This window comes from Amblyomma maculatum, chromosome 4 (genome assembly GCF_055883805.1).
Source record: "Amblyomma maculatum isolate TAMU_Amacu chromosome 4, ASM5588380v1, whole genome shotgun sequence".
NCBI classification, from domain to species: domain Eukaryota; kingdom Metazoa; phylum Arthropoda; class Arachnida; order Ixodida; family Ixodidae; genus Amblyomma; species Amblyomma maculatum.
This window is the reverse complement of record NC_139347.1, coordinates 115,606,561-115,619,499: the sequence shown is the minus strand read 5'-3', so window position 1 is coordinate 115,619,499 and position 12,939 is coordinate 115,606,561. Positions and strand designations below refer to the sequence as shown.

General features: G+C 48.1%; 1 protein-coding gene across 1 annotated transcript in view; it reads right to left on the bottom strand.

The window, feature by feature from the left end:
• Positions 1-348: 348 nt before the first annotated feature.
• LOC146192192 (uncharacterized) overlaps positions 349-12,939 on the bottom strand; it is a 97,173-nt gene continuing 84,582 nt past the window's right edge. The window contains exons 6-7 of the mRNA XM_084600423.1: positions 10,192-10,405; positions 349-390 (exon numbers count right to left, since the gene is read on the bottom strand). Of these exons, the coding sequence (XP_084456549.1) occupies positions 349-390; positions 10,192-10,405 (256 nt within the window). The remainder of the gene's footprint in view (positions 391-10,191; positions 10,406-12,939) is intronic.

Below are 12,939 nucleotides of genomic sequence, written 5' to 3'. Positions count from 1 at the left end.
AAAGCCCTCCAACAGGCACCACGCCTCCCGCCAAGAGCGGTGGAGGAAGAGTGGTGGAGGAAGAGGAAGTTTTCTTGCGGAGGCATGGCGGAGGCAACACATCCAAAGGTCTCGGATAGCTGACCGGGTTTCTGACACCGGCCTCTAATTTTCGGCGTTGTTTCGAAGTTTTATAGTATTCAGTGTTCTTGTGGCTTGTGTCCTCAACGTGCGACAACCTGGGGGTCCCTGGCCACCCGCAGAAGCACGTAAAGCGACCTCCTAGGCGCTCTGCGCCGTATCCACGTCAACACGAAGTACCACCATGAGCTGAATTCCATGCTGTACTGATGGCAGCAGAGCCATCGGCTAGTCAAGCGGCATCTGCAGTGGCGGCAGTAGATCGCGGCCCTGCGAACAAGAGACCACGCAAAGAACAAGACAGCGATGCGCCTTTGGGTGACCACGCATCCTTCAAGGCTGTCCACTACAAGAAAAAGAGAGCTACTAGTGTTCCGGTTGTCTTCAAGCCCACCGAGGTAGGAGGCAATCTATTGAAAGCGAACCCTAACATCGTGGCTTCAGCAGTTGTAGCATCGGCTCAAGAAAAAGTTTTTAGTCATCGTCTTAACACGGACGGGAGCTTGATGTTTACAGTATCGACATTGCCTGCCGCCAATCTTTTCTCACGGTAACTAAGCTAGCTGGAGGGGCTGTAGAGGCCCGGGTACAGTACTCTTACACAGCCAGCTTCGGCAACATTCAGGACAACCTACTCAAATGAAGATCTACAGGATCTGCTACGTGACCAAGGTGTTCTTTCAGCAAGGAGGCTAAAAAGCTACATTCCTGAGGACGGTGGCAAGTTCAAAGAGGTACGCCGTCGCTCTGTTAATTTAGACACAATGCTACAAATGCCAGAGGCACAGTAGTACTTGCGAGCTGGCTAGTTGTCTATATGACTCCGACGACCTCCGGCGCTGTTTTAACGCCCTGGTTTAATTCTCTTGTGTGTGCATTGTTTTTTGTGTATAATTATGAAGCGCCGGAGGTCGTCGGAGCCAGAGGAACGGCCTCATATTGAAACATTGTACCGGTACCGTGTGATGCAAAGTGTGTGCGGGCCCCCATTCGCACAAAGAGTGTACCTCGAGAGTGCAACCTAAATGCGCAAACTGCGATGACCCACAGCCTGCTGCATGCGGAGGGTGTGTTAAAAAAAAAGCTGCTACACTTGCACGCACATTGGAGCAACCACAAGGAAAACCGCCAAAGCTTCATTATCCACCACCTAACCCCGACGTGATTTTTACGAATGCGATAGATCTATCTCAAAATCAACCACCACAACGTGAAAAAAAAATCTGATGACACATACGCGGCTGCAGCCAAAAAGAAGCGTGGGAAGTCCATGGGCTGTTCGTCATCAAAACAGCACTAGCACTCCGCCCAAGACGCAAAAAACAACCCCACTAGTTCTAAGCCTAAGGCAGTGAAACGTAACAAGATCAGCGAAAATTAGCTAAGGGGAATCACCGAACAAGAAATCACATGCCTATTAATCCTTACGCTGTTTGCCGCTATCAAGGCTTTTGTCCGCGCTAACCCCTCGTCTCGAAGACGCCCAGAAGTAGAAGCTGTCCTAGCAATGAAACCGTTGTTGTCTGCCTCTAACGCTTCGCAGGGAGTAATATCAAACACCTGTAGTCCTGATCTCGACAGGAATAGCTTCACCACAGCTGACGATCTATAACATCTTTCGCACATGCACCATTTTCCAGTGGAACGCTCGTGACTTACGTCCGAAACTCGGATTTTCGGCATCTTGTGCGAGATTACCACTTCCCTTTCATAGTCATCTCTAAATTGCGCGTGGGGAAATTTTCAGACTAAACGGATACTATTTTCATCATTCACAACGACCACATGACTTGAGCAGATTGTTTATAGGCTTTCGCAAAGATATCCCGGCCTTTCACAGTAATTGGGAGACAAGAGTACACTCTTATTGGAGTATACTTAGAGCCAGACAGACCTTTCGACACACTGAGGCTTGAAAACTTGATAAGGACGCCCAGTCCACATATTATGTGCGGAGACTTCAATGCTCACAACGAAATTTGGGGAAGCTAACGCACGTGTGCCCGAGATGCCAAGCTTGCAAAACTTCTCCCAAAACATTCAATTGAACCGCTAAATGACGGCCGCATAACCTATCTCCGAGGCCTGACGACTGCTAGCAGCATTGACGTGACTTTTGTAACAAGTTCAGCTGCCCACAAATTTGGCTGGTGCACCATCTGGAAACACGTGGAAGTGACCATTACCAAGTTCTCTGATCAGCTGTCTGTGCGCAGAGGGCACCAAAAACATTTCTCATAAAATCTACAAATTGGGATGCATACAAAGATGCTGCAAGCTGAGGAATTACGGCTGCAACTCGAAATGGCTTATTGCCTGAGAAAAAGCACACAAACCAGAGCTAAAAACGATAGCTTACCCTCTAATGAAGAGACATTTCAAAGGCTCTGTGCTATTCGCAGGCTAGCCGAAAGGAAAGCTTTGCGCACAGAAAACCTTGAAGACCTTCGCGCCTGCCGACGGACACAACGTCACATTCAACGATACCTGGATAAGCTTAGCCGGTAAAGATGGCGCGACTTTTGTTCTACGCTTGATGTGCGCCAACGAGTAGCCAAAATTTGGTGGATAGTTCGCGGTATGCCCTCGTCCCACCAACAGCTTCATTCTTTCACAGCAATACCTCTGCATGAACTAAAATATACTAAAGAAGTCTCAGAAGAATACTGCAGACTACTACGAACGGGGTCAGGGCCTTCCGCACACTCCACAGATGGTCTGTCAGACATCCCCCAGACGGCAGTGCCAGCGATGGACCTACCTTTCACATTTGAAGAGCTATCTTCAGCTATCGCGGAATTCAACAGACGGACGTCTCCGGGTCATGATGAAGTGACCTATGATGCAATCGCAGAGCTACCTCGCAATTCCCGCCTTCGACTTCTGGAATATTAAAATTCTTGCTGAATATCTGCTAGGTCCCCACGGAATGGAAGTTGGCGAAAATTGTGCCTGTTTTGAAATCTTCTAAACAACCAACAAGTTACGCATCCTTCCCACCCATTGCCCTACTGAGCTGCGTGTTTAGGCTTATGGAGCGAATGATCTGCAAACACGTCACCTGGTTCCTCGAGAGCCGAAAAGAGTATCTTCAAGAAATGAACGGGTTTCGCCCTGCGACTGATAATGTCATCGCACTTGTCTCATTACTTGAAGAATACCTTCACGCCGGGTATATCCTGACAGCCGTTTTCCTTGACATCGAGGCTGCGTTTGACTCAGTGTATCGTCATGCTATTCTCGCAGCCTTGGCCTCGGTGGAAAGCTTTACAACTGGATTGCGCACTGTTTACATGAGCGGCAAATCTTTATGGCCGCTGCACATGGTCCAGCTCCCTTTCAGGCGCTGAAGAGGGGCGTACCTTAGGGAGCTCTCCTCAGCCATCTCCTGTTCAATATTGCCCTTATGCATATAACACTAAACCTTCCACGAGGAGCACGCATACCAATTTTTGCGGATGATATTTGCATCTCGAGTGCATCACGCTCGCGTTATACTACGCAATAGCGAATTCAGAGAGCGTTACTGCACATCTCAATGTACCTGACTTCGCGTGGTCTTCTTCTCTCATCAGAAAAGTGTGTGGATATAGCTTTCGCACGAAAAATAATGACTCGATACCAGCTCCTTTTGGGTGGACGGTCACTATCGTAAGTATGATCACACCAATTTCTAGGCGTCATGATTGAGAGTAACCTCTCTTGGGCACCTCAGATTAAAAACCTCCGCGAGAAAATTTCTGCAGCGACACAGGTTTTCAGATTCATGGCGGGAACAAATTGGGACAGCAGCTGCCGGTTGATGGTACCGCTTGAAAAGGTCTACGTTGAAGGAGCGTTGCGCTACTATTTACCGATGCTTCAAACATTACGTCCAACACGCCAGAAGATCCTTGAAGCCGGGCGGAACAACTGCTTGCTAATATGCCTTGGCCTTCCAAAGGGATCCTCTACATCAGGAACAATTGCAGAGGCAGATGTCTCCCACTAGAGGTAATTTCTACCCAAGAAACTATGCGCGCCCGTCCCCGGCATGTCCTTCAAGAGAAAAAGCACGTGTCCGCATTACTCAATGTAACTCTGGCTTTGGTCAAGCTGTACAGCTTCTGTCTCTCCGTACTGTTACTCAGCCACGAAATCTACTACCACTAACCTTTCCCTCATGGACAATATTGTCTCTTAAGGTGAGTATGTACGTTCGTGGCGTGGATGCGAATAGCCGCATGTCACACACAGCACTTCTGAAAGCCGCTCTTGCCTACGTATCAAAGTAATGTACACAGTACACCCACATGTTCACAGATGGTTCAACTATTCAAGACACGTCCTCCTGTGGCCATTATGTGCCCTCATCAAACCATGTCCTGTCTTACCGGATGCAGCGGATACAACAGCTCAGCGGATACAACAGCTCAGCTCCACGGCATCAAAGAAGCTGTTTCCTATATCCTACGCCAGGCTCCCGGCCGATGGGGTTTTTTCACGGTTTTCAGAGCATGTCGGCAAATCATGTATAATCTGCTGAAGAAAAGCAACCATCAGCCTGTTTCCCTTGACATCGGCTCTGCATCATGTGGCTACTGCTGCAAGACACTGCATAAGATTTTAGTGGATACCAGCCCATTGTGGCATTAAGGCCAATGGAAAAGCTGATGAAGCGGCTCGTAAAGGCCACCAACATGAAAGATACACTGGGACCTACATCATGAAATCTGATGCATCCCAACTGGCTGCAAAATTTGTATCCGATTCAAAGTATCGGCTCTGGAGCTTGCCGACAAATCACTATTAATTTCTTTACTCGACTGACCCACATCTAAGGTTAAGACTCCCTCCAGAATTTCCTCGCCAACTAGAAACTTCACCACCGACTCCGCCTGAACTGTGCATATACAAATAGATTGCGACACCGTTTTGGGCAAATGAACAGTCCGCTTTGTGACAACTGTGTTTCGGTTGAAACTGTGCAACATATCCTGCTTGAGTGTTCAGTATACGCTGACGAGCATGCGTACTACGAACACAGCATGAAACTACGAACACAGTGCCTTTAACAATGGACATTGTTTTAGGTCCCTTTGCCTGCCCTAGGCAACAGAGACTCGCAATGAACTTTTAGTTACGTATATAAAAGACATTGGACTTTTAGACAAACTTTAAGTTCACCTTGAATGTTACCCTTCGGCATTTTGCACGCTGGGAACCCTAAAGGGCACATTTATCAGACTATGCATTTCATCATTTCATTTTATACCATTACTCCACGGTGCACCTTAGAACACACTTAATGGCCGCATTTTATCTCCCCTTCATTTTCTTTTGTTCTTCTCACGATTCTTTTTCCATCTTTTCCTCCCGAATTCCCCTTCCTACACCGAATAGCATGTCAGCGAAATTTAAACGAAAGCTAAAATCTCTGTTCTCCATCAAATGGTCTCTCTCTCACTCTCTCTCCAAATGTCTCGAAGCAGTAACACCGCGCGTGCGACAACGAAACAAGCGACACAGAAGCGCACAACGAGCGGCTCACAGAATTAGTGGTGACCACTTACCTTTCACCGCCAGCGAGAGAGACAGACCAGTGGATGCCGTCTTGGGTTTCGGTTTCTCTCGGTGGCCAGAGTACAGAGCAGGGAAACTGGTTTTCAAATGGGGGGCATGACAGAGCTCTGATTTGTATTTTTGTGCCTTCCGGCGAGCGCTTCGCTGTAGTATTTTGCAGAGATTGTCTCCGATAGCTGATCCAAGCTTTGGGCGTGTTTGTTTAAAACGACATTAAAATAAAATTGGCCCTTGAGGAACAAGTTGATAATGGCTAATTTCAGCTGTCGCTGTTTCTATTATTCATGAGCTCAAACGAATAGTCGAAGAATAACAATCGTGAATGAATATTTTATTTTAAGAAGTTTAATAAAGCAAGAAATGAAGCCTGCTTTTGGCCATACGTAAAGCATTGCAAGTGCGTTCTCATTTATCAAAGTCACCAATAACCTGGAAAGTATAAAGTAAAAGCAAATCATGCTACTAGAATATAGCATACTTATAAAAAAGCACAGAGGCTTATATATGTCTACACGTCTTCGCGTCTAGGACAAAGTGATCAACTGGCTGTGTAGAGCTCCTGCGAGAGCTCTGCGAAGGGACAAAGAGCGTAGACGTGGACAGCCTGACTCAAGAGCGATATCGGTATAGTGCGTCACTATCTCTCTCCTGTTCGCACTGGCCGCACTACGTTATTAAGGCGAAAGCCTTTAATGGCTCATGATGCCTTAGACAAAATGGGGCCCCTTTTGCGGCGTTCTAATTGGCCGAAGCGGGATGACATCATAGAGGTCTCGACCAATCACAGAGCACCACAACAGTATGCGCGAATGCGTGCCTTATATGGCCATGTGTAAATGAATGATCAATGACTAATAACTAATTATTACCAATTGACTAAACAAGTAGGGCATTAAATAAATAATTACCGAATAATCAATTGCATAAGTTATGAATTACCTGCTTAATTACTAATCAGTAAATAAATAATAATTAGTGCCAGTAGCGAAGCAAAATGCGGCATTCAGGCTTTCGCCTTTCACTGCTTTATTGGCTAAAGTTCCTCGTAATTGTTTTGCTTCGGATCAAATAAGTTTGGCATACTTTGTGCCTAGCACAGCGCAGTAGGAGTCCTTAATAATTGCGCAAGCATATGCGTGTCCTTGACATGTCTAAACAAAGGATGCATTGACGATATAGTGAGGCTCAGAGTGCTTTAGGCATGAATGGCGCGGTATTTGAGAGGGCTCCGGAAGCTTTGGCGCAGGCATCGCGTGTGTCACAGAGGTTGAATAAGCACGAGTGTGGTGATGGAGGGTGGCATTAAGCAAAGCTACAGGTACCTAATTATAAGAGCGAAAAGTCTGTTAAAGGGGGCATGAAACGGCTAGAAAGGTCACTGACAAACGTGTTCAATGTGTAGAACAAATGCTTCCGAGCATTCGTTCAAAGTAAAACTCATCGAAAAAAATCCAGCGATTTATTATTAATTTTTAAAAACAGCGCTTTTTGAAATTCGCGGGCTGCGCTATTTCCGCGTGGCGGCGAGATTTGGGACTACTCTGCCGTGATTTCCTACGTCACCAGTCACAGAGTGACAGGCAACGACAGGCTGCCATTGGCTGCAGCCGCGACGCCCTCTACGTCACTGACACACTTCCGGTAGCTGCGAAAGTCGTCTGCTCGAGTGCTGCAATGCATGCGTGAACCCGAGCTTGGCGCTTCGGTTCGCGATGTTAACCGAAAAGGTGGTGGCGTCCGACTGAAAGTGCGCGTCGGTGCAGGAGTGCGAAAAGAGCACTAGCTGATTCGATTTAACACCGTACCGATTAAATAGGCACCGACCGACGGCGCAGCAGCGTACTGTAGTCCCGTCTCGTCTTTGCCGCATCGACCATTTGTGCGGCGTGTTAATAATTAAATGGAACGTGCGTCAAAAAAAAAAAAAAAGGTGTACCCTCAGCTTCATCGCGAAAGTACACAAATTCGCACCGCTTAAGTGCAGCACCCGATGCCGCCAGGCGCGGGCGCTGCGGCCGACGGCACTCCGGTCGTGCGCTGCTCCCTGCTCGTCGCTAGGCCTTGTTTCTTTTTCATCGCAGTCACGGCGGACGGCATTTTGGACTCGTCCGCTTCGCTGCGTCTCTAGTGTAGTTGCTCGCGTGCTCCTGTGCACGATTCTTGCGTGTAGCTTCGGAAAACAGTGACAACCTGCGCTGCCGAACTGCATGTGGCGAGCTGCTTTGCTCATGTTTTGCGCCGTTGTTTCTGGATCGGCCGATGCGTACACATGAGATAAAACACGCGTGCACGTTACGCATTGACACTTCCTAAACTATGTGCGTCCGACTGAAAGTGCGCGTCGGTGCAGCAGTGCGAAAAGAGCACGCAAGTCCGATTCAACACCGTACCGATTAAAAAGGCAGGCAGCATCAACCTTCGTGTAAATGAAACGTGCGTCAAAAAAGGTCTGTCCTCAGCTTCATCGCGAAAGTACACAAATTCGCACCGCTTATGTGCAGCACTGGATGTCGCCAGCAGAGATGCCGTCCGCGGGCGCTGCGACCGACGGCACTCAGATCGTGCGCTGCTCCCTGGTCGTCGCTAGGCCTTATTTGCGTCGAAGCCACGGCGGACGGCGTTTTGGAATCACCCGCTTCGCTGCGTCTCTGGCGTAGCCGCTCGCATGCCCATGTGCGCGATTCTTGCGTGTCGGTGCAAAAATCAGTGACAACCTGCGCTGCCGAACTGAATGTGCCGAGCTGCTTTGCTGATGTTTTGCGCCGTCGATTCTGGCTATGCGTACACATGAAATAAACACGCGTGCACGTTGCGCATTGGCACTTCCTAAACGATGTGCGAAAGGACGTCAAAAAAAAAAACACTACACTGTCCTTTTTGTTAATCTCAATTTTAAGATTCGCGGACGAATAATTTGTGCTCACCTGTCACCTGTCATCCGATATCCAAACTCTGTAGCGATCATCAGTCCGTGCTCTCGTCGGTGATACGTACGCGTATACATTCCATTCGTTATGCACAAGAGATGCCTCTTGCCGACCATAATGAAAGCAGCTCCGGACTAAAAGCGACGACGGCATATGTTTGCACCACTGTTTGCACGCGGGCAACTCGCAAGCTCGATCGTCTGCCAGCATCCATGCAGAGTCGATGCTATATCGCTTCAACTCCGCGAGGGGTCACCGGCCGCCGTTGGTCAAACCGCAGAAGACGGTACCAAAGTGACTGACCCAGGCAGCGCGAGAGAAGAAAGCGGTCTTGTAGAAAGCCGTGCTCGGCAGGAGTGCACGCTAATTTGCGCTGAATGGGACAGGGATATGAAGGAAAGTGCTCCCTCCGCGGCGGCCGCCGGTATGTGTGGACTCCCACCTGCAGGTATGCGCTCGCGAACGACCCGAGTCGTTCGGGCTGCTGTCGCACACAATTCCGAGAGGTCAAGAAACTGAAGACACCGGCGGCCGAGGAAGACAGCAGACAAGGTTGAAAGCTATGCAAACGCAGACGGGACGGGAAAGGCAGACCGTGAATGCATGGGCGACGCTCGGGGGAAAACAGGCGCGACGACCGGAAGTCTGAGAACCGAGCGTCACCCGATGACGCTTCGTGGGCGGGGCTAGCGGGGCGGAGTTCCCGAGCTGACTTCTTCGTTTTTTTTTTCTGGTGTCTCGGAGTGTTGAGTTGAGGGGAGCGAGGAGGAGCGCCATTTTTAATCGCCGATATCTCTGGTGTTAATGAAGCTAGCTAAAAAATTCTTGCGGTGAATTGACCTGTGAGGGAGTACCTATCTCTCGACCGATTTGCTTTACCCCGTTTTAGGCATTGCATGACCCCTTTAAGAAGGGCTTTGCATCTTTATGCAAGATTGTACCCGGTTTCACGGCTTCAGATAAGGGGTGACTTAAGCTTCGCCTTCCGAGGAAACGCAATTGGTCAGTTAACATTACATTTTCGTTTCGTAAATTTTAAATTTTTTTAGTCAGTTTTTGAGAGAAGGAAGGTGCACTATCCGCCTCACATTTTGGTGGGTGCTTATAAGCTCGTTTTGTTTGTACACGAGTTTATACGAAAGAAAAGGCGCAGTATTTGTAAGAGTTTTGGCTTGAAATCTGAAGCGTGCTGCAAGCGCAAGAAAAGGGTTTGAGGTCTAAGGTCAAGCTCACCAAGACAAAGTGTTGCGTGATTAGAAGTTGCAACGCGAGTAGTAGAGCTTATGCTCTAACAGCGTTGTTGCAGATGACGCGTGTTTGATAAGGCATTCCACAATGTGTCAATGTGTTTGCGTATCAGCTTGAATGGGCTTCTCTTGCCCTCCTGAGTGACATTCAACTAAAAATTCAAAACAAAACAAAAAACAAAGCAGCTAGAGCATAAAGCTATCTCGTAGGATTTCAGCGATATTTACAGTACTTTTTCCCGGCAACACCATCCGTGGCTTTGAAACATAGCTGTAATGATGCTAACAGCACGAAATTCGCTCCTTTCATTGACGTCTTTGAGTGTTGTGCTCACCAGTTTGTATTCAAATATCTTCTGGAAGTCGGCAACCAAGATCCTAGGAAGCTGACCCATAAGGTAATTCACAAACACCTCGGGATTGCTTCCACCGTCTAGGAAGATGATGTTGATGCCGTTGTAGTAATAGCCTTTCAACAAAATGGCCATACGACCATCTGGTGGCGCGGTGTGTGTCGCGAGCGTCTTTCTGCCGTATCTCACATCGACACTGGGCGGAAAGGTAAAAAAAAGGAAAGAGAGCAGAAGTTTAGTCGTCACATATCCCCAATTCAACGAAGTAGAATAAAGACGAACAAATATTTATTTTTTATTTGTTATAAATAAAAATTTGTTAAAAATGCTACGAAGTAGAGTAACGATGAACAAATGACTGTGAAAGAAAATGCAACGTGAAGCCACAGTGAAGTTAGTTGCTGGAAGAGTGCCCATAGGTATACATTATTTTTTTCATTAGGTACGGTAATAACATGGCTGACCACTCCCATTGTTGGTGGTAAGGTGAAGATCTTGGCGAATGCTTGTTGCATCCAGGGTAAGAAGGCGTAGGCTTCAAGAAAAAGCTTTATTACCAGTGCTGCCGACGGGCAGCACGAAAGCAACTTATTCCAATACAACACATGACAAGTTCATCAATACGCATTTAGCTACGCTGACACATGCGCAAAAAAACAGAAATGAAAGTGATGTCACTTTATCAGACAGCGGTAAATGCACGTGTCGCATTTTAGATACCGACTCAACATTCTCTCCCCTGCTATTTGAAAAACGGTCATAGCACCAATTCTAAGGAGGCCCAGTGCTCTAGCTTTCAAGGTGCTCCACCTTAACGGAATCGGTACTTTACCAGGTGGCAACTCGTCTAGTAGACTGGGTTTAACCTGAGGCCCTGGCAGCGGTGAAGGCAGCAGTGGAGAGGCGAACTCTGATTCAAGTGGCAGGTACTATTTCCTGTTAGTGTTTCATCGTGAAAAGGTATGTCGCAAATGATCTGCGCGCATCAAACGCAGTTTGTTTACAATAACAAATAAGCCCGTAGTGGGGGACTTTACACACATAGCTTTTGCGGGACGCTACTTCACCGAATATCCACTCACGGAATACACATAGCACCCAGTCAATTGTTATAAAAGACCGCGGCTTCGCTCAACGCTTATTTGTAGCCTGTTCCAGCTTTTCGATTTTATCTCTCACTGCACTTGTCAGCATTGGTCTTAATAAAAAAAATCTGGTTCGCATCTTTCGTAAGAACGATTCATCTTTCCGGTGAATACGTGCGGTGTTTGACAACAAAGAATGGTGACGTTGCCTATGCTGCGCTTCAAGGTTCTTGTAGTTACTTTTTATCTTTGATTTAGCAAGTGTTTGAACAATGCTGCTTTTTTAGTCTGTTGTTAGCTGAGAGACTAGCAACATCTACCGAGAAGCGGACGAAATGACAACGGAGAGGGTGTATTGGCGAGAAGAAAGGAGGGACGGAGGAGAGCGTCCATGACGGACGGACGTAACGTCGGAAGATCCATTATGTAACCTGTTCAAATTCAATTCAATCGTCATTAAATTTCGTTTCTTTGAGAAAATCGATCGTGTCATCATGGGTGGTAGTGGTGGTGAAAACATTTATTATTATAATACATATAGGTATGTACACTAGGTGGGATGCCTAGACAGGCACTCCATTGGCGTTTGCCGCAGCCCGGGCGCGCTGCGTTAAGACCTTTTGGGCCTCTAGGGTGCAGCAGCCGGACAGGGTCGCCTCCCAGTTCTCTCGGGTGGGGTTGGGGATAGGGGGCAAAGATGGGGTTTTCTGGCAGGCCCACACCATGTGGTAGATGTCAGACACCTCCCCACAGTGCGAGCACAGCCCGTCGAATTGCGGATCAAAATGTTTTAGAATAGCCGGGCACAACATTGTATTGGTGAGCAGGCGCAGGAGCACCCGCTCGTTAGCCTTCCCCAGCCCTTTGCACGGGGTGGGAAGAGTTTGGTGCGTAGATCTGTAATATTCACATATTTCTTTAAATTTGTACACTGGGCTGAAATCAAAATCCCGGTCCGCGTCGGGTCCCGTGGGAAATGCCCGGAGAGAAAGCGCGCGGGCGGCGGCGTCGGCTGCCTCATTCCCTTGGAGACCTTGGTGACCTGGAGCCCAAACGAGAGATCGGTACGCGGGATCCGAATCTCGACTGCAATTTTTGTATATGCGGTAAGCTAGAGGAGCAGTCCACCCTTGCTGGACGTTCCGACAAGCCCCTCGCGAGTCGGTTATGATGTATTTGGAGGAGGAGTCAGAGGCTGCGAGGGCGATGGCAACCTCTTCTGCGTGTGTTGGTGGTGTCATCATGAGCTGCAAAGGCTGACATGGCGACGACGATCATTCATGAAAGAAAACCGACGCGGACAAGCAACGAGAAAAACTACGAATCGTCAACGGCAAGCAACGCCACTTGCAGCAGAACCACGAAGACGCAAAGGCTGACATGATGACGAGGACCCATTAACTAAACCAGTGGAGATAAGCAACCAGAAAATACGATTCAACAACGGCTGGAATGAAGGCGTCACGTGCTTCGGACTTGCGTCAAAGTTGGGAACGACGCGGAAAGAGATCGTACAGTTCTCGGCCTCCACGGTTTCAGCGAACGAAAATGCAAAAAAAAAGGGTACTCATGGACCAACGTCAAAGCTGAACGAAGTAAACGACGCGGCACGACATCGTACTGTTCCCGGCCTCCACTGTGTCAG